The sequence below is a fragment of the Lolium rigidum genome, chromosome 6, assembly GCF_022539505.1.
Source record: "Lolium rigidum isolate FL_2022 chromosome 6, APGP_CSIRO_Lrig_0.1, whole genome shotgun sequence".
Classification (NCBI taxonomy): Eukaryota; Viridiplantae; Streptophyta; class Magnoliopsida; order Poales; family Poaceae; genus Lolium; species Lolium rigidum.
Genome location: NC_061513.1, coordinates 334,505,532 through 334,527,398, shown reverse-complemented (window position 1 = coordinate 334,527,398; position 21,867 = coordinate 334,505,532). Strand labels below are relative to the sequence as shown.

The window sequence follows — 21,867 nt, the reverse complement described above, 5'->3', positions numbered from 1 at the left end:
GCTATCGCGCAAATGGCGAAATCAAGTCGAAATTTAAAATCATAAGTTTTGGCTTATTAAGAATTAGCCTGAAATTAAATTATTTTGGTATTTCGTACTATTTTTTTAGTTTTTATGCTTTTGTATAAGCTCCCCCACCAAATTATGGTTCTTACCAAAAGAGCTAGCATCATAAAAGAAGCATAAAAGAACATCACTAAATCCAAGAAAAATGTTTTTTACTTATTATGAGTAGAAAGACAAAAAAAATGTTTTACCCAACACTTAGAGGACAAAACCGATTAAACATTTCAGAATCCTAAACTAATATGTTGTCAATTCAGAATCATAACACAATACATCCGAGTGAAATAATAGGAAATTCTTAAAGAAATGTATTTCAGAAATAACGATAATGCAATCTGCTGAAAGCCATCAATACACTTAGAAAACAAAATATACACTTTAAAGATTAAGGTAAGGTAACTTAATGATGTATCTTGTGCCTAAGATAGTACCAGAATCACACCAGACTTGGTTTTCATATGAAGCATAGATTTAATAATACTAAGTTGTGTCTGATCGTTTTTCGTAACTTTGTATTACTCAAGTGACCAAAACCTGGGACTGTCATAAATTACCGTTAATGGAAGCACACTTGTCGGCCAAGAGTTTGTATACTGATTCCTCAAAGAAAAAAAGAGTTTCTATACTGATATAACAATAACTATATTGTGTCAACTCCATGTGACTTAAACACATGCTTTAGTCTCAATGATGTGTAACTCAATAAAAGAAATATGGACAACGAAAGCTCAAACGGTCACCGAAAGATCCATTAGTTTGTCTAGAGTTGTTTTGGTCACATATTAGTCGAGTATCCACTTTCTTGAGTGAGTAGCACAATAAGAACACATAATAGCCGTATTTTTATTTGAAGACATACAATCGTTAACCCCACATAATGGCTGGGTATTCATTTTCTAATGCGAGTACCCCAAATTAGTTTCGCAAGTAACACATAATATATTTTATGCAAATTGAGAATTTCTGAACTGTGTAAACTACATTGTTTTTCCTTAACATAACAAGATTCTGAAAATTAACTCCATCGCAGTATTGGAAAACCTCTAGATTGGAGTATAATGAACCAGTAGAGTATTAACACATAAATTATAGCAGGCAAAGGAAAAAGGCATCACAAAGAGGCCATAAACTGGAAGAAAGTGATAAACTGGGCCTAACTCGTAATATACCAAATCATCAATCGGTTAGCTGGCCATGCTGCATTTGCAGGTGGGAAGGCAGATCGTAGTCTGCCATTCCTGAAGAGGAAGTTGAATGACTCCAGTTGGCCTCTGAGAGCACTCCCAGAACCATCGCTCACATGCCCGCTATTTCTGGCTGCTCGAACTTCATGGTTGTGCCCTTCCCTCTTTGTCATGATAACAGAGTTCACATCATATGACGCCCTTTCCACATGCTTGCCTACTGAACAGACAAGGTGGGTATATTTGTAGTAGCTCCTCAAAACAATAAGACTGAGTGACACATGAAGTCATTGAACTGACCTTGGATTTGGATTTCCTTTAGCATCCTTCTGACCTTACTTGCACCAACGATAAGAATTAAAAAGATGCCAACCTTGGTTGTCTTCTGAACAACACGAGGCTCCCTTATGGCCCTTGATTCTGCAGCCACCATGCCAATTGTACTGGTGGTGATAGCTAACACATCTAACTTCCTAAAAAATAACAGGGTCATCAATGACTACTATATGCTATATGTGAACTGGTTAATAGGTAGGTGACATTAACCTTCTTTTAGATTCAGTTTCAAGACCTAATTATCCAAGAGGTTTTCCTAGTATCTAAGTCTCAGAACATCTGAGATATAGATCGAAAGAGAAAAGATGCAATCAACAATGCATATGTAATACCATATTTTCTAAATATAATAAATAACCTTGTGGAAAATTTGGGAAGAATAAAACAGGCGAAAAGAAAAGGACAATGGGCATGTGAAATAAAACAGAGTGATATGTACTGACCCTGGCATGTGAAATTTATGGCACTCACTCCCTGTGAAATACCATTCAGAAACCAAAGAGTGCGAAATGACAATTTCCTATATTATCTAAAAAGTAATCTCGTCTTAGTTCAGCCCATCCTAGATGAAGCCTGTCAATGGTCGTTAGCCGGCGCTAAGGCGCTACGTCAGTTGCCTTTACATGCTAGACCCCCTGATGTTAGCCTTGTTGAGGAACCCTAGGTCTAACTAAGTTAGCCCTCTACAGTTTCTTATAAGTCCTAACATCAGCATAGCACTTTGCACCCTTCACAAGCATCAACAACATTCTAAGATAGTAAAGCTCGCCGGTAGAAGGATGCACATAATATATCCTGCCAATTTTATCACTCCGTTTTCTCCGCACCCACTTTTTATTCTCTGCTACCCAAGACCATCTCGTTGGAAACTCACAGTATGTTAAAGACCAGCATATGAACGCTAGAAGGCATACCAAATAGAAATAGAATATAGGGGACCCCTGGAACAAACCACAAGTTAACTTCTTCGGAAAATGTGAGATATGAGGCGTTCATTGACAGACAGTGCCCGCGGAAATGAGCATTGGGAACTATCTAAGGGATACAAACAGGGCACAAATGAATAATATAATGCATTGCGAACAGAGATAGAACCTTATATCTGCAGAATAGCATGGTTATAAGTATCTAAACGGTAGCATTATAATAAGCTTCTGCACTCCTTCCACTACTAATCACAATATCATGTTGTAATGCTCAGGTATTCAAAACCCCTCGAACGGCCATTCACCTATCTGAGGTACATGTTTGCCTCTGGAGTCCACCAAAGCATAGCCAGGGATCTACTTAATTATTCATTTATATTGAAAACCTTCTCTGGGTTGCGAAAATAACTAAATGTGGAACAATTTTGAAACCATATGATATCGTACCCTCTATAATGACCTCTATAAAATCTGAAGAATTCAAGTAACACCTAGGTGTATCAAGAAAAATAGAAGGTAGATTACCAAGAACAAATTCATAAGTTCTTACAAGAAAAAATAGTTCTGCAGTGAGGTGAGTATTACTGAAAATTGTGGGGTTAATTTTTTTGAAAGAGTTCTGCAGAGAGGTAAATAGCACTCAAACTTGTAGGGTTAAAATCATAGAGTGAAGCGTCTAAATGGTTATATAATCGAGACCAGATCATTTAAAATTTTGTTCCTCCTTAGACATATCACATTAAAAACTATTGCGCAAACAAAGTTTCGGAAATTGAAATATCATTATCTACTAACCTGGAGTGTTCATGTAGAAGACCTTTAGGATGGGCTCTTCGAGCAGTAAATTTGTGGAATGTGTTTAAGTAAAAATGATGCACTTGCTTTAAGGATCCTATATTGTATCAGTAAAGGAAAAAATAATAATTATCGTATTAGCATTTAGCATTTTGCAATGTTGCTTCGTGGTCAAGGTAATGCATTTGCATCTACCCCTTCTTCTTGGACCAAAAACATCAGTAGGCAACTTCAGTCCACCATATCAGAAAATTTTACTTCTGTCAAGCAAGTACAAGGACAAAAAAAAACCTAAATGAGCCTATATCTAACTCGCCAGCAAGGTTTACTAATAGTATATAAATCTGTAACCAACTAAATTCCAGATTTCTAAAAGGCAACATTCAATATTAGATTGTTTTGTGAAAAGAATGCAAGAGTTGTCCACTGAAGCAAGAGTTGTCTTCCCTGAAGCCTCTGGACCATACACATCTAAAACACGTCCCTCCAAAGAGTAATGGCATGCTACCTTTACAAAACAAAATACATCACTACAGAAGCATCATAAGCAATTACAAAAAATTGGACTGCTGACTAAAGCTAAATGTGAAAAGACCCTTTCTGTTACCAAATAGATTACAGATTGCTAATGACACTATGTAATGAATAATTACAGTGAACAGAAAAGAGCTTCCGCTCAAAGAACTTCCATAAACATAGGGGAAACTGGGAATGCATACCTTTGGAAGCCTACTGATCCCTAGTGCAAGATCCAGAGAGAAAGACCCAGTAGACACAACAGGTACTTCTTTGTGACTTTCAGAGCAGCCAAGCCACATTATTGCTCCCCTCCCAAACGAAGATGTTATTTGATCAATGGCCTAATGTAAAGTCAAGTCTATCTTTCACATATACTCCTCGCCAGAGTCAGTTCCACTTGACCTTGTCTTCTTTTTGGCTAAGCATACAATAGAGACAAATTAGTAACTGATCCAGTACATAGTGTGACTGGAAATAGTTCGATCAAAAGAACAATTCATGCAGTAATATTCACAATAATATGACTACATATATTATAGGTTTTGTTACACAAAGGCATTCTCACATCTCACTAAATGGGAAGTTGAATAGAACCAAACTTATTCTGACATCTCACTAAATGATCCAAATCGCCAAATAAATAGGTTTTGTTACACAAAGGCATAGGAAGAGGTGAAGGTGAGCCCAGATCAATGTTAAAGTTAACCACATTATTTTCTATAATGAAATGTTGGATTATTATGTGACAGATGGGGAATGTGTGAATCCATTGTTACATTTAATTCTCAAATCCATTTGTTGATTTTTGTACCGAAAGGAGTACACAGCATATCATGTATACCAAATAAGAAAACGCAAGATCTTCTACCAGGCTTACATGGAATTTTAGAAAATATGGAGCTCAAAAGTCACACCATATTACAGAATGAACATGATTCAAAATTACGCACCAACATAATACAAATGTTATTGAGACAACAAGGCACTCAGAGTCCTATACACTATCTAAATTCTAGGGCAGTCTCTTTTCCTACATATCTTATTATCAGCAGCCCATCTCCCATAATATATAGGATAATGCAAACCCTGCTACTCGGGCACGACCATTGACCATCCACACTTCTCAGCCATACTACCGTGTTTTTAATTATCGAGGATGATTAACGGTCGTGTTGCAATGGACATTCTGCCCTTGACAATATATTTTAAAACAGGGGATGAAGAAAAAACAAATTAGTGCTGCTAAAGCAACAAACAATATTTTATCATTTATCTGATGTGAAACCAGCAAAAGTAATTAGCACCAGAGTTGTTTTACCATGCAGCAGCTTCCACTGATTGCGAAGGACACGTCGAGCCACTCGAGAGAGTGGACCTGTACCGCAAGCACGTCATATAGAAATATAAGATGATTAGTATCAGATATCAAGCTTGGGCTATATGGACATTCCGCTCTTGACAGCAAATTTTAAAATAGGAGGGTGAAGGAAAAACAAATTGGTGCTGCTAAAGCAACAAAAAGTATTTTCTAATTATTTGATATGCAACCAGCAAAATCAATTCTCACCAGAATTGTTTCACCGTGCTGCAGCCACCGCCCATTGCGAAGGTTACATTGAGCAACTCGTGATAGAGTCCCCGGACTGCACATACGTCATATAGAATATGGCGATTAGTATCAAATATCAAGCTCGGACTATAGACATTTTCTCACTTCTATCAAGTATGGGAAATAGAGGGTCATAATTGGATAAACCTGCCTGCAAAGTTCTTCTTGCATCCTGTAGTTACTGTAGGCATCCAATAGAAAAACATATCCCACCAAGACATCACATCCAACACCAACTGAGCCTTCTCAGTAGTCGATATGGCCAACTGCACGGTGCAAGCAAAAATAACCAATTAACAAGTAATAATCTCCAACAGAAATCTGCTCATTTTGGATACACAAGAGGAAGGATTACATCTACCTACCTGTACAAATTAAGCTCCGTTGCTTGCACATGGCTGATTTTTATATAATAGTAAATAGTAAATACAACTGCAGCAGGATCCAATGTGTAGCAAGATAGAACAGACTGTAATAGAGGCTAAGAGCAGAAAAATAGAGGAAACTTTGACCAAAAACATAAACTGTAACCTGCTCCTTGATCCATCCAATGCCAAGGCATGTTTAGGGGATTAGGAAATTATCAAGTATTCTCCAAGAGAAGGGCAAGCATCAACGTCACCTCACAAAATGCTGCCCCGTGGAGCCATCTGCAAGCCAGAAAAAAAAACGAAGGTTGAAAAAGATCACGCAATAGAAGGAATACGTACTGAAGTTGCAGGACACCTACTTGGCACCCGGCTGGGCAACAGAGACGGCAGATGCATCGCATCTAGTCCTGACTGATCGGAACCGGTGCTCGCTGCTAGATGTCGAGGTCGCCTGCTCGATGTAGAGGCCAACGTCGAGGTCCCTAACCCACGCTGCTCATGGGCGTCGGCCTACTCCAGTAGAGGAGGCCGTGGGGCTTCCCGGGCTGCCCTGGATCGGGGTCGGGGCAGAGCTGCAGTCGAGCGCCGCTTCTGCTGGTCTCCATGGAGCCGGGGACGCACGGCGGAGCTCGAGCTCCTTGAGCGCCTCCAGACCAGCTCCTCCTCGAGGAGAACAGGGACGACGAGGCAAAGGCAGCGGCTAGGGTTTTGAGGCCAGCAACCCTAGTCGCCGCCGCTGACGACAAGCGGCCGCACGTGGCCGCCGCTGCCGCGCTTTGGGTCGGGGTAGTCGCCGCCGCCACCGCGCTCCTGGCCTGGGTTGGGTTCGGGTCGGGATCTAGAGGAGGACCGCCTGCTAGGGTTGGGGATGCGATCTGGAGCCAGGTCCATTAAAGTGCTGCCAACTCATCTTAGCAAAACGAATCACATCCTAGTATTAGAAGGGAAGAAAGTAAACATCTCAGATCAAGAAGAATCCATCTAAAAATCTAGAAATAAAGAGAAAGAGAAGGGGAGGATAGAATCACGTCCTGGGATAAAAAGGGAAGAACAAGGAGGAAGAGGAATCAGAAAGAGGAGCCTGGTCGCAAGGACGAAATGAAAAAACTTACCCGCTGCAGCCATCGGCAGTCCACCGCCGCCGTCCACGAGACGACCAGCCGTTCCCGTCTGTTCGCTGCCGCCACAGTCCAGTCTGACCGTCGCCGCCATCAGAGCACCCGGAGTTCCTCCAGATGCGCCGCAAGTTGCTTCCGCTCCTACCGCTCGCCAAGTCCGCCCACCTCTGCCGTCATTGGATTGGGGAAGGAGAAGAGGAGAGGGGACACGAGGTGGAGATTGGGTGAGGAGAGGAGGGCGGCGGATTGGGGACGAGAGGACGCCACTGATTGGGGGAGTGGTTTGGGTGAAACGAGCAGGGTCACTCGTCGCTGCCTATGTTCGCCCGGCCCCGCACGCGCCTGGTCCTAGTTGTCAGCGACCTATCTACAGAAACGGCAGGTAACAAAAACATTGACACCATCCAACGGCTGACGTCCAAAGCGGGCGTCGAAAATTACTGTCGCTGCCAGTTTCAACGCACACGATGGATTTGCCCCTTTTGAAGCCTCCTGGAGCCGGGTAGTCTAGGAACATTTATAGAAGAAATGCAAATGCCAAAATGTGAAGCTGCCCATCGCCCCATCCTACGTGCACAGGGAACCTTCATCCTCCAGAGTCCAGACCCATTCAGTTACCTGTGTGCGCGATTGCAATTCAGGCCAGGTCGTGCTCCATAGAATACAAATTGTTTGTTTACTTTTTCTCTAAATATTGCTGTGTGTTATGTCATGTTATATAATAGGAACATACCATCCTAACTTCCTCCATAGTATATGTCAAGCAGCTAGCTGCAGCTTATATGTGCATATGTATGTCCTTCAGTTATTCTTTTTTCTAGGAATATTATACTATTGCTATTTTATTGTTTACATTATATGCTTATTCATTTAAGCATTAATCATGAATGGCTGCCACATATCTCACTTTCTCTAAATTCTCTTGATTTTTGTTGTCTTATTAGCTCCTTCTATATCACACAATATGTTTCTACTTAGCCTTCAGATCAAAATCAGGTATTCCCAAACATTTTAAATTACACATAGATTGGTTTCTGCAGTTTCCATTGGTCATTTTTCCCTCATATATGCACGCATTCATTTCTTTTGGTAGTTACCTCAAAGCTATGGTTATTATTTATTTATTTTATTTGAATGAAAGTGGGTAGTTTCCTTTTCATTGAACATGTTTTAGCCTAATTGTCTTTACTGTTTCTCAGATTCTGTTAAGCATAGATTAAACAGACGGATGTATAGCTATTTTTATTCTTTTGGGCCGAAATTGTACATTATGGCTGAATCGAAAAAGCCACATTACCGATTTTCCTCGAGAGATTTTCAGTGTTTGTGATGATAGGTGTATGTCACTGTTAGCCTACATATCATGTTGATTTTTTTCGACAAAGGATGGTTTATTACTTTAGAAGCAATTACATCCAGCCTCTACATAACCAGGATGCACACAGCCGTTTAAGTGTCTCAAGTCAAAAGATGGAAAAAAAAACTATGCGAAATACATATCGAAACGATGAATCATATAACGCCTAAGGAGGAACTGGTTCTGTTTCCTCCGGTCAAAGGTTTCGTCCAACATATTTTTCATTTGACCATTTTGCCCTTCCACCACACCATCAAACAATGCATCATGGCACCATAAATGTTGTCCACTATCAACGACCATAATTCAAGGGATTACAAATTTTCTGACGACCATCAGACAACAAGAATTACAGGAGATTCCATCGCCGCGCCATAAATGTTGTCCACAATCACCGACCATAATTCATGGGATTACATTCCATCACTGCACCATACTTTCAGGGCACCATCAGGCAACATGAATCACATGAAACAAGAATTACAGGGATTACATTCCATCACCGCACCATACTTCACGGCATCATCACCGCCAATAATTCGAGAGCATCAGAAAGGAAATAAAATTACATGAAAGATAAATTCTAAATCTAGAGATCTCGCACCCACCTGTGATCAGAAATCTCCTGGAAAGGAAAGTCCTAGATCAGAGAATCCCTTGAAGCATGGCTGGGCGATTAATGGTGCAATCATATAAACGGTACCTGAAAGCATTCGAGGGCATCATCGAGAGATCTCCTGGAATCATCAGGGAGAGATCTACTGAAAAGGTGATGAATCCTTGATGCCATCTACATGTCAGCGCAAGGACATGGCACTGATACGTGCTCTGTTCTACTCTGCCTCCAAATCCGGCCTATTCTGCAGTCGCCGAGCAAGCTGATTGATTCATGTGGATTTCGGGTTTGGTCGCAATCTGGAAGAAGATAGAGGAGCACATCCGCATAAAGACTACGGTACAGGTAATTCTGAATTCAGACTCGATCATATCAAAGGCTGCAATTCAGATCACCATTGCTTTATGAAAGTTTACTATATGTGCACACCTGAATGTTTGAAGTATTTGCATGAAAAAATGGATTGGCGGCAAAGATGCTAAATAGGGAGTGCTAGATGATGTGTGGTGTGTGTCTGGTGATTTTAGTACTATACGACTATATGTTTGATAACGCATCTTTTTCTTTCCCCTAATTATCATATCTACAATGTATTTTCTTTGTTCTTTTCATGAACACACATTTGAAGTTCTTTCTCATGGTTAAGTCAAAATCAGTAATACTACAGTTCAAACAATGCTTTCCCACGGATGGTAGAGCATTGAAAATCTAATGGTTTACTAAACATTGCATAATTATTGCTGAGTACATTGATGATATTGGATCTGGCCGTGTCTTTGGACCTGTAAAAGCTGGTAGTACCTTCTGCCATCCAATATATGTGACTATAGTCTTAGTCTGGTATTAGTACATAATGAATGTTAGTATCGATAATTCTATTGTAAGTTAAAATTTGTGGTGCTACAGGATGCCCATTCAGGAACGTTGCATCGATAATTTTATTTCCCTCATGAATTCATGATTACCAAATAGTATGCTGGTTCAGGAATGCCTCATAATTAAGACTGTGGTTATGTAACTTATGTGGCATCAATCCCTTGAAAAGTGCAGTTTGCTTTGGTTCTTCATTCTAATCAAAATCATGGAATTTACTTTGATGGTAAATTGACAATTTATCTATGGTGCTTTCGTTGTCTCCCCACTTGTTAGGAGACTTGTTGTTTCATGCTTTGAGATCTAATCTGTTTTAATACCTTGTGTGTGATGAGGGAGTATTTCTCATCAGGTTTACAGCCTCTGTTGGGATTATCAGATTTAGTGAAGGTACTTAATCCTACTTGTTAGAATAGCCTTTGAATCTGCAGTAATGAACAACCAAACGATGAGCACCATTTAAGCTTCAGAAAATTCAATGACAAACCAAAACTGATCAGTTTGCATCTAGGGAAGAAAGTAGATACCAGTTCACCCATCATGCATAGGACAAATGAACTTCCAGGGTTGAATATAAGAGTGGATCATAAACATACCTACTTTCATAGATTGCTCAACATTTGCTTTCGTTAAATTCTGAAAGCTACAATTGGTTTATTGGCATTGGTTACTGATATATCAAAGCACTGGTTTATTCTTTTGGGGCTACAACACACAAATTCAGTCTATGAGGGAACGGGTACATGAAGATTACTATGTATCCCAAGAATTCCAGATTTTTGTTATGTATCCGTTGTAATGGGAGTTGTGCTCTAATTTATTGATACCAAATATTTTAAGGAAATTAAAACGGTTCTTTTTATTATTTTGCACTTCTCAGCTTCGCTATTTGGTTATTCAAGGTGAATCTATGTGCGAATAAAAGGAAGTAGGTTTAGAGCATCTCCAGCCGCGTCCCCCAAACCGTCCCCTAAAGCGCGCCGGATTGAGCGTTTGGGGGACGTCGCTCCCCAGTCGCGTCCCCCAAACGCCGCCCCCAAACATTAAAAATAATTTAAATAGATAGAATAAAACTCTTTACTAATATTCAAATCGGTTCAACATAAACAAAATACATATAAAACTTGGAAAAATATAATTAAATTACATATAAATTATTTTAAACTACTTCTTCTTCTTCGACGACGATGGCCCCGCCTCGTCGTCGTCATCACGGTGGCGCTTCCTGCTCGTCACCTCTTCCGAAGAGGCGGTGTCGGCCGACGCGTCGGAGTCCTCCTCGTTGTCGCCGGTGCTCGTCGGCTGCGCCTTGGCCTTGGCCTTGGCCTTGGAGGTATTGGCCTTCGCGTCCGCCTCCGCCTTCGCACGGGCCACCGCCGCCTCCTCTGACCCTTCTTCCTCCGCGTCCTCCTCCACGCCCATCCATTCCTTCGCGCTGTCAAGTGGCGGGAGGGAATCATCGTCGGCTGCCGGGCGTCGGAGCTTTCTCCCACCAATGGTGCCATCCAGCGAGGCTTTCCCTCGGCCGGAGGTGTCGGACGGGAGCTCGGAGATGTAGCTCATCGTCGGCCGGAGGTGTCGGATGCGGCCGGTGAAGATCCAAAAGCGCCGACGTACGGGTCTTATTGAGCGCGGATCAACGGCGGCGCGAGAAGTCGAAAAGAGCGGCGGTTGCTCTTCCGAGGAGTCCCGACTCCATTCCGGCGGTTGCCGCGTCGGCCGCGGTTGCCAATGCGATGGTTCCGCTTCCGGCAAGCCGCACCGTCGCTACGTAGGCGGCGGCTGATCGTCCGAGCCGCTGACGCGTCGGGCCCGCGTCGGTTCGCCTCGCTTTTCGGTGTGTCCGGCGTCCCCGGAACGTCCCCTGTGGGACGGGGACGGGCTCGGGGCGCTGGACACCGTATCGGGCCGCGACGGACAAAAATAGGCTTTGGGGGACGCTGATGGAACGGTTTTTTTGTCCGGCGCGCCCCAAATTTCTTTGGAGGACGGTTTGGGGGACGCGGCTGGAGATGCTCTTACACATTTAGTTATGGATATATACCTGCCTGGAGCTCTGAATTCAACATGTCTCGGATGTGTGAGATTTGCGTGTGGACTTTGAACCATCTTTACCAACCTTAGATGAGATAAATCATGTTACTCCAGCCCAAGGAAAAGGATGGTATCCGTATTTGTATGTACGTCTTGAACTGGTCTCTGGTACAAAAATCAGATAACCAATGAATACATATAGTATGGATAACTTTGCAGCAGCATCAATTATCTTAAAGGCATCAAAAAAAGAACTAATGAATTTATGGTTATGCTTTCGTTCATGCTTTCGGATGAAGAACTTCTACTATGCTTTCAGCTTTCGTTCATGCTTTCGGAATAGTAGAGAGTAACTTGTTTATAGATAGTAGAGATATTGGTTGTCTCCCCTCTAAATTGGTTGGAAAGTAGATGTCTGAGTATGACCATGTTTTGTTCATGCTTTCAGATGGAAATAAAGATACTTTTCAGGGAATTATGAGTAGTCTGACAGATCAAATAAACTGTTGCATATCCTGCATGTCTGTATTGCATCTGAACATGATATTTCTAAGCATAATCTAGGATTTCCACTCAAACATATGTGAAATAAACTAACGGGAAAAAAATTGAGACCAAAGTGCTCTGCACTCACCGGACAAGTACGCTGGTTCAAACTTCCCATGTGATCTCAAAGCTCATCAGTAGTTCTGTTCTTGATATATTCCATCACCTGCAGGCTTTGCCCCTCCCTTCTTCTCAGCTTAACCAGCTCTGAACGCACAAATCAGCAACCACAAATCGCCTCGGATCCACGAGCCCCTGCCTAGCCACCTTCTGGACGACAACGAGGAGAGGATTCAATCCTGAGATGGTGCCAGAGCGTGGAGATGAACGCCTCCACCCAACGTCCCAATTCCAGCTCCTCGGCCACATCGTCGGCCGCTCCCTCTTTGTGCTCGCAGCCATCATCACGCCACCGTTTACCACCGGCGTCACGTAGCAGTTAGCAGTAACGCCTGCTGGTCCCATGCCCTCCTCGCGCCAGGCGGAGGGCCGACCGCCGATGCCATGCGAGCTATGGAGAACTGGCGAAGGGGCGAGCCCGTGGGAGCCAGGGAGATCAGGCGGCGTGGCACACCATAGAGGCCTAGGAGGGCAGGAGGCGGCCAGATCGAGCTGGGAGAGAAGTGGGCGGGGGCGACATCAGGAGCTGGGGCGATTACATTGGGAAGAAGAGAAATGGGAGACGGGGAGTGAGGGGGGAGTGACTCATGTCCTTTTACAGGTGAGACCTCGAGAGAGGATTTGTAGCCTTCTTTTAGATGTACTCCCTCTGTTCCTTTTTAATTGACTCGGATTTAGTACAAAATTGTACTAAATTCGAGTCAATTAAAAAAGAACGGAGGGAGTACATTTTAGCAAATTTGGGGCGTACCAAAAATGAATTCATAAGTAATGCGTCTATCGAGTCAAATTTAGAGTTTATTCATCGGTAAAGATATTTATTTATTTGTTCAATTTTTTAATAGATGATTATGGAGACAAGACAATAGGGTTCGACAGAGCAACAGTTCAGGTGAATAAAAATCACTTGGCCTAACATAATCAAACGAGGTGTGTGTGTCCACCATTGTTGCCTTCTTTTTATGCATGTTTCATAATTTCTTAACTGATATGTAGTTTGTTTTCACAAGTCATGAGTCAGAAATAGATATTCTTGATGCCTCGAAAGAAACCACTAATACAGACACCAACGCAATGTTGCTAGAAGATGCCGAAAGTTTGTCAAAAAATTATAAACAGAGGTAGCAATGCACGGGTACCTGTTACTCTCCTCTCTCCTCCCTTATCAACCTTCAACAGCAGCGTCGGTACCACCAATACTCATTGTCAAGCATGGACGAGAGGTGCGCCGCCAAATCCCTCTACGCCGTGCCCTTGAATTCGTTCGTCAGCGCCGCTCACCTAATTTTTTTAGCATCCGTACCACTGGCCTGCCAAATGGAGTGTTTTACCACAACTATTATTGAAGATTTGCTAAACCCTTTTTGTATGTTTGACATTGGAAGTTACGATCCAGGATTGTCTCTGGATATTTATGAATATCAAAGTGTTGTTTGGATTAATCAGAAAAGAAGTATTCTTTCAATTATACATGTGTTTGCAGCACCCATATTTTGTGAGACAATAATATATTTAAAAGTAGAGGTTGTTGAGTTGACAGCTGACGGCTCAGAACACATGTGTGGGACTTACTGTAGAAGAGTAACAAGAAGATCTAGAACTTAAAGCCACGAAGATGCACAACAATAATATCTTATTATTGCGCTCAGTATTATCATATTGTAGTACATTATAATATTCCCTGATTTGATTTAAATTTTTATACCAAGTTTCTAATTATATATCTACATTGAGAAATTAAATTTGAGGACCCATGGCAAGGCACGGGCATTTGTACTAGTGTAGGGAAAAAGTATCCCTCGCCGTAGCCTCCAACCGTGTACAGACCTCCGTAAATAGGTCTCGGTTCTCCACTCGCTGAAGAGGTAACCACAAACGAAGAATACCTGTAGATGACCTGCAACAAAGAACAATTTTTATCGTTAAAAATCTTGTCATTTCTACTTAGCCAAAGCGCCCAGATAACTGCTAGTGCCCGACCCTAAGAAGCAACTTGAACCGATACCGCAAAGCCAATTGCCAAAGACATTGGCCACACTAGTCGGAGGATACAGTGTAGACGCTACTTGGATGACTAACCATATAGATCTCGCAAATTAGCACTGGAAAATAGGTGTTTAATGGTTTCATCATGATGACAGAAAACACACCGTGTACTTCCGTGCCAATTCCGCTTAACAAGATTGTCTTTGGAGAGAATAACTCCTCGACGAAGTACCATCCAAAAAATTAAATTTTTAATGGTATCTTCATCTTCCAAATTTTCTTATTATTATCAACTGATATATCAGAATGAAGGATCGCATTGTATAAAGATTTGACCGAGAAAATGTCATCTACATTAAGATTCCATCTAATTTCGTCCGGTTCAGGCGATAGGTGAATATCTCCCAGCCAGAGAATTAGGGCATTCCATGCCAACAGCCTTTGTCCAAGCAAAACCCGTCTGAACGTCACATTCGGAGGTGAGGTAGCTGCAGGGATTCGTAGCATAGAAAACAAAAATTTCCTACCGCAAAAACGAATAACAAGCCAAGATCTAATCTAGTAGATGGTAGCAACGAGATGTATGTGAAACTAACCCTCGAAGTTTCCAAAGCCTACGAGATTAGATCTCGTGGTTGATGTAGTCGATCACTTGCCGCTTTCAAAAGCGCGTAGAAGATCTTGACGGTGCCACAGTCGGGCAGCACCTCCGTACTCGGTCACACGTTCGGTGTTGATGACGACGTCCTTCTCCCCGTTCCAGCGGGCAGAGGCTGTAGTAGATCCTCCTCGGAATCCCGACAGCATGACGGCGTGGTGTCGGTGGTGGTGGAGATCTCCGGCAGGGCTTCGCCTAAGCACCGCGGGAGAAGGAGGAGGGAGTAGCTAGGGTTTGGGAGAGAGGGGAGCTTGGGGCGCCGGCCAGGGAGCCCCTTGGTGGTGCGGCCAAGTAGTAGGCAGCCCTCTCCCTCTCTCTCTTTATATAGGCGGAACCCCCAAGGGTTTGCCCAAAATCCGAATAAGAGTCCAACTCAAAAACTTCCATATGGGTGAAACCTAGGGGAAGTGGGATTGCTCCCTTTCCTTCCCCTATGGACGGCCATGGAGGTGGAGTCCACCATGGACTCCACCTTCCCCTTTGGCTAGCCGGGTTGGTGGAGTCCATCCGGGACTCCACCTTCCATGGTGATTTCTTCCGGAAGGTTCTAGAACATTCTAGTGCCTTCCATAAATGCACCGGATCATTTCCAAACTTGGAAAGTGACTTCCTATATATGAATCTTATTATCCGGACCATTTCAGAACTCCTCGTGATGTCCTGGATCCCATCCGAGACTCCGAACAACATTCGAACTTCATTCCATATTTCATATCTACTTATAACGACATTAAACCTTAAGTGTGTCACCCTACGGTTCGAGAACTATGTGGACATGATCGAGACTCCTCTCCGATCAATAACTAATAGCGGGACCTGGAGATCCATAATAGCTCCCACATATTCAACGATGACTTCGTGATCGAAAGAACCATTAACATACGATATCGATTCCCTTTGTCACGCGATACTTTACTTGTCCGAGGTTCGATCATCGGTATCTCCATACCTAGTTCAACCTCGTTACCGACAAGTACTCTTTACTCGTACCGTGATATGATATCCCTTATAAACCAGTCACATGCTTGCAAGCTAATTGGATGTCATTCCACCGAGAGGGCCTAGAGTATATCTATCTGTCATCGGGATGGAAAAATCCCACTCTTAATCCATATGTCTGAACTCATATTTTGCGAATACTTAATCCCATCTTTATAACCACCCATTTACGCAGTGGCGTTTGATGTAATCAAAATACCCTTCCGGTATAAGTGATTTACATGATCTCATGATCAAAGGACTTGGTTACTGTTTCCTATCTAATATTCTTTTGAGTGATTGCAATCATGTCTGATTTTAATAAAAACTCTGAATTCAGAAAAAAAACAGGATTTTAGTTAGTTATACGCGGTTTGGTTTAGGGAAAAACAGTTCGGCCAAAATTCCGTACCCAAACAAGCATTCGTATGCCGAAGATGAGCAACTTGGCCCCATTCATATTTCATACCTGGTCTGGGTCTGTTCAGTATAAGGTTCACATTTGTGGCCCAGATGTGCTTACTGGGCCAGCCCAAGTCGTCTCGCGAAACCCTAACCAGGAACCTTGTGGAGATGCGGCTATATATAATCAGACCTGTTCTTCCCGTCTGCCCATCGTCAGCCCGCCGCCTCTTCTCGCGTTCTCTCAATCTCTCATTTTCCGTTCTTTCGTGCTCTCTAAATGATTCTCTCTGCGTTGTGTTCTTCGATTCGACTTGAAGATTTTCTATCCTCCTTGTGTTTATTTCGCAAGATCAGCTTCTTGTCTGGGCCTTGAAATTCACGGCTACAGCCAATCGGCAAATCATCCTGCCATCTTGCTAGATTAAAGTCGGCTTTCAACTCACCTGGATCTGATTACTCGATGATTTTCCGGGCCCTTTCCGCCGGCACATGCCATTAAGTTCTTGTTTCCCCTTTTCTTGTTTATTTTGCAAGATCAGCTTCTTGTCTGGACCTCGAATCTCACAGTTTCAGCCAATCGGCAAATCGTCCTGCCATCTTGCTAGAGCAAAGTCGGCTTTCAACTCACCTGGATCTGATTATTTGATGATTTTCCGGGCCCTTTCCGTCGGCACATCAATCATGTAAAGATTTCGTGTGTGTGTGTGTTTATGTTTAAGTATAGCAAACTCACTCTGTCCCAAAACCTGTCCATGTTTTGAGGCAATTTCTTCGTTTGCGAGATGGATAACCCAAATATCTCGTCCGCGAGTTAGGTATTCCCGTGATCTCGTGGAGGTGTTTTGGAGACATTCACTTTGTGAACCAGTTTTAACTTCCGTTTGATTTCTTTTTTGTCTTTCGCGTAAAGAAAGACCTCATATGTGACGAAACGAGCTATCAACTGAAGCAATGTATTGTGCGACCGATCTCAGAAACTCAATCCATGTTTAGAGCGCCGATAACTAAGAAGCACTAACCTGAGAATGCTGATAACTAAAAGCACCAGAGAATTCTTCATGGGAGACGCATTGCTTTTTCGTCTGCTTCAATATGACTGGCATCCAATTGCCTATGCTTGCTAGTTGCTATATATGTCAAAAACTGTCATCAGAATCCTTGATGTATGCGAGTGAAAAAATGTGGTTTATAAATTTAAGAAAATCTAAGATAACAGCTTACAAGGCTGCCATTTGATTAAAGTTGAGAACGGTTTTTGCTTGTGATACACCTATGATTGAGGTCATCTTAGACGCAAGATCCCTGTCAAACAGCGGTTTGAAAATCTAAGCTAATAGGGCTGCCACTTGTTTAACAAGTTGATCACAGTTCTGCTCGTACACGATCGAGGTGATCCAAACAACGGTAAGAAAATCTAAGTTAGCAGCTTACAAAGCTTCCATTTGATTAACAGTTGATAGCAGTTTCGCTCATGATACACCTATGATCGAGGTGATCTTAGAAGCAATATCGCCCTTTGTAGCTGTCCCTTCCCTGGTTCTCTGGCGTTTATCTCCGAACTGAATGTACTGAAGGCAATCTAAGCTGAATTCTCTGGCCACATCGATGTTGAACAGGTGACGCTTTCCGAGATCGCAAGTTGCATCATAGCTTCTCTTCCATCCGTTGTCGGCCATCGAGGCAGCTTTGGTATCTGGTAATGCGTAAGCACTACAAAGCACAAGGGCAAAGATTTTAACTCCATGGTGGCCTAAATGTTTTGATCAACAACAAAGCGGTGGCAAAAGAAAGAACATTCTATAAAAATTGTGAAAATCCAGATGAGCACAAATTCAATTCAGAGATCACAATCAATCTAAAAGGCCAAAAGAGTTAATCCTACAAGCAAAGAATCAGCTAACTGACTTCCTACAAGTTTCTTCACTACATGATCCAATCACATCATCGATAACTATCAAGTATAAAAACATGGTATATTCAGAGCCTCTTTGTTTAGGTTTTACAGACTTTCCACAAAAATAAGCAAAAATAGATGTTTTCATGATTATATGGGCATTTTAGACAATTCATCAGATTACAGATTACAGCCAGACAGCTAACTAAGTTGCCAAAGAGGCCAGCAACAGCCAGCCCAAACATAGAGACCCTCATCTAGTTAAGTAGTAAGATTACTGGGAACAACACATAATCAATGAAAACAAGGCTAAGAGCAATGGACATAGCTCGTGGTTACTATGTCTACATAATCACATTATAGTTCTGGTAACCTTGTTTAACATTTCACAGAAAACAATTCTACTTATAGTGCTACCAAAGCAGATGTTTGTGGAAGATTTTAGACCTCACCTTTCCAACACATGATCTGCTTCCTGAATATATATCACCATAGTCATAAGAGATTCATTCTGAATCTCCCATTCTGCTTGTTTCGGAATCTATGAGCAGCCAAAACAGCCCACACATTATTAACATAACATATGAAGCTGTGTTCTGATATATCTATTTAATCATTCGGGAGAAATGCACATAACATTAGAACCCTGTGCTACAATTTTAATTGCCGCAATCTCTAAAGCAGGCCATGAGATTCTTAATCAAAGGAACAAACATATAAATGAGATATAATATATAATAGTTTTTGAGTCTCATCCCAAAATTTCAACCTACAAATATATATATAGATGTGTCCACCAAATAAGCACCATAAAATTTATTAACATAAGATGCAACCCCTGAGAGCTAATTGATCTTCAATAGGCCATTTGTTCAATCCTTGTCTATTTTCAAATCAATTGCTTCTGTGTTTAATCTTTCTCTTTATTTCCTAATTCGCCAACATTTGGATCCATAATCTTTGTCTGTTTTCAAATTCTCACAAGCTGTAAGCCTTTAATGTCTGCATGCTTATTCATATAATCATATCAACAATTAGTGGGAGAAGCAGGAGCAACAGCTAATGTACATAATACCAGAGGGACAATATACCTAAGCAGATGATGGCCTGGTCTAAGCTTGGCTTCTTCCCCCCTCTCAAGGTTTAGCCTAATTTTGACCATGAAATTAACTACTCCCTCCGATCCATAATACGATATTATGGATCAGAGGGAGTAATACAATATGAGTCATATGCCACAAAAAATATAAAAATGCAAAGCATTTACCAAGTAATTAGACTGCTTCTGTTTTTATTTCTGACAATTAGTGTTCAACGTTTGAAGGGTAGGTATAGCGCAGTGGTAGAGTATATCCTCCTGGTCCTGCATTCGAATTCACCTCTTCGCATAAAAGCAACGAAAAGGCTGCCTAGAAATCCCCTTCACCAAAAAACCCCAAAGGTGTGGGAGCTTTGGGTACGCGCTTTTGAGTGTCCAACGTTTCCTTTAAAATTATGTGCTGCAATCTAAAGATGTATTTTAATATGCCAGCATCTTATGTCCATAATTTTAGTGATAATACTTCACCGTGTATAGTACCTGTTGACACAGAAAGTCTGAAGAAAAAGAAAACAAAAACAGGTGACAGTAAATGGGAACCACCACCATTAGGTGACTAAATGCAAATTGTTGATGGCTCTTTCCTAGAACAAAATGGTGCGGGAACAACAGGCATTGTAATTCGTGACCATCTACCCAAAGTAATTGTTGCAGCTGGGTGTAGCAATGCAGAAGAATCAGAAGCACTTGCTCTCATCGATGGACTAATGCTAGCCACTGAGTGGACAAAGGATCCAATTATTTTAGAGTCAGACTGTATTTCGGTGCTTACTGATCTGCAGCTAGGGAAGGTGTCCTTGTCAGAGAAGCATTTATTCAGATTTTGTAGATTATGCTTCGGTGTTTGGGAACTGGAAATCTATCTATGCTAAGAGCATCTCCACCGGTGCCTCCCAAATAAGTGCCGGTAGGGGCGCCGGCAATTCATCCTCCATTTGGGGGTGCTGCTCCCACACCGGCGCCCCCAAACCGGCGCCCCCAATAGGATTTTTTTAGACAAACTAAACATTTTCTTGTAGTTTTATTTTCATGTCATTCAGGACTGAGGAATGAGTTTGTTTCAGCAGAGCGAATCCGGGTTCACTTCATGGGCAGTAAAACATTATGCATTCCTCGATTCCAGATGACATGTGAAATCGGCTTCAGCTCTAGCCTACTGGCCGGCCGGCTCCATGGAGAGGTGGACGATCGACCGCTGCTGCGCCGCCTGCTCTATTCGCTGCTCCTCCGTCGTCGATCCCCCGCTGCTCTCTCCGCCGCGAACGCCAAGTAGGCCGCTCTATCCGTGGCCGCCGCCTCCTGACGATGCTACTGCTCCAGCTCCTCCCGTCGCTGACGGTGCTCCACCTCCTGCCTCCCGTAGTCGAAGCTGCATCTCCTCCAAGCGCCGCCGCTCGTAGTCTTCATCTTGATGCTGCTGCTTCCCCCCGCATCTCCCGCCGCCACGCAAGCTCCTCCTGCGGCAGTCCGCTGCCGCCACTCCGCCTCCTGCTCCTGTCGCTCGTCCGCGACAAATGCATGTACGATCGCCGCTAGCGCCACCTCCTCCCACGCATCGTACATTGTGGGTTTAGATTTTTGCACGATTGGAAGGAGGGGTTAATATAGACCAGCGGCGAGGCGGGAAACCTCCTGCGCGGCGTCGTGGTGGGAAATCTCGCAAAACGCGATGCACCGACGCGCCCGATTCGCGCCCTTCGCGAAGGGGCCGGCACGGGGATGCCGGCGTTTCTATTGGGCTCGAAAACTAGCCGGCGCTTTTTGGGGCGCGCCGGTGTGAGCCCATTTTGGAGATGCTCTAAGAGAGCAAAAACGGTGTTGGTCATGAGTGTGCTGCCTTTGTGCGGCGGTAGGTGTCGGGTGTGTCTAGAACAATTGTTTCTCAGGCCGTATAGCTAAGGCGCTGGCCTTAGATTGTAAGGGAACATTATCTATCGAATGAATGAAGCACTTTAGCACTAAAAAAAAAGAAATTTCGCATACAGAATAATCAAATGAAAACTAATTAACGGTTTGCAACAATTCCCAAACTTGAGTTGATTAAATGTTCTCTACGAAGAACTGGGTGCATCTTCGAAAATTTTGTCCTAGAAATCACTACCATTGCAGAAATAAAAAAAAGTATATCCCGATGAGCATCCCTACTCGCCACCATGGCAGCAAAAAATAAAGAAATTTGCAGAAACAATATCACAAAAACCAACCTCTTAGAACGCTTGTGCTGGCTGGGGTATTGGGGAAGGGCTTTGCTGGTTTCGAGAAGGATCAGTGTCATTCCTACTGCAAAGCCTCCATCTCACACACCTTATTCAAACCAGGCAAAAACTGAATGAAATAAGCATGAACTCCAAAATGGAACTATGGCACAGAAGAACAA

The 21,867-nt window shown here is 42.7% G+C and overlaps 1 protein-coding gene and 1 long non-coding RNA gene across 8 annotated transcripts; both read right to left on the bottom strand.

The window, feature by feature from the left end:
• Window positions 1–985: 985 nt before the first annotated feature.
• On the bottom strand, window positions 986–6,901 carry LOC124665223 (probable WRKY transcription factor 2). 7 transcript variants are annotated; one of them, XR_006990509.1, is made up of 8 exons: window positions 6,166–6,551; window positions 5,801–6,085; window positions 5,583–5,701; window positions 5,394–5,469; window positions 5,145–5,201; window positions 4,027–4,244; window positions 1,551–1,723; window positions 986–1,470 (listed from the first exon to the last, which is right to left on the bottom strand). XR_006990509.1 is itself a non-coding variant. In XM_047202639.1 (8 exons), exons 4-8 carry the CDS (start codon window positions 5,654–5,656, stop codon window positions 1,220–1,222), a joined length of 627 nt encoding a protein of 208 aa, XP_047058595.1. In that variant the 5' UTR covers window positions 5,657–5,701; window positions 5,801–5,867; window positions 5,967–6,085; window positions 6,166–6,532; the 3' UTR covers window positions 986–1,219. The 7 variants fall into 7 exon arrangements, 5 of the variants coding, with proteins under 5 accessions (XP_047058595.1, XP_047058596.1, XP_047058598.1 ...); XM_047202639.1 differs by lacking the exon at window positions 4,027–4,244 and having other exon boundaries at window positions 5,587–5,701; window positions 5,801–5,867; window positions 5,967–6,085; window positions 6,166–6,532; XM_047202640.1 differs by lacking the exon at window positions 4,027–4,244 and having other exon boundaries at window positions 5,587–5,701; window positions 5,801–5,833; window positions 5,967–6,085; window positions 6,166–6,532.
• A 3,236-nt stretch (window positions 6,902–10,137) lies between these two features.
• LOC124668202 lies at window positions 10,138–12,690 on the bottom strand. The gene is made up of 3 exons (XR_006991598.1): window positions 12,439–12,690; window positions 11,815–11,969; window positions 10,138–10,195 (listed from the first exon to the last, which is right to left on the bottom strand). It is a non-coding gene; the product is annotated as an uncharacterized LOC124668202 (long non-coding RNA).
• Between the last annotated feature and the right edge of the window lie 9,177 nt (window positions 12,691–21,867).

Coding starts and splice junctions, on each gene's coding strand:
- LOC124665223 (XM_047202639.1), bottom strand. CDS start 5,656: ATGTCTTGGTGGGATATGTTTTTCTATTGGATGCCTACAGTAACTACA. Junction 5,470..5,586: donor ATGCAAGAAGAACTTTGCAG/GCAGGTTTATCC, acceptor ACGTATGTGCAG/TCCGGGGACTCTATCACGAG. Junction 1,471..1,550: donor AAAGGAAATCCAAATCCAAG/GTCAGTTCAATG, acceptor TTGTCTGTTCAG/TAGGCAAGCATGTGGAAAGG.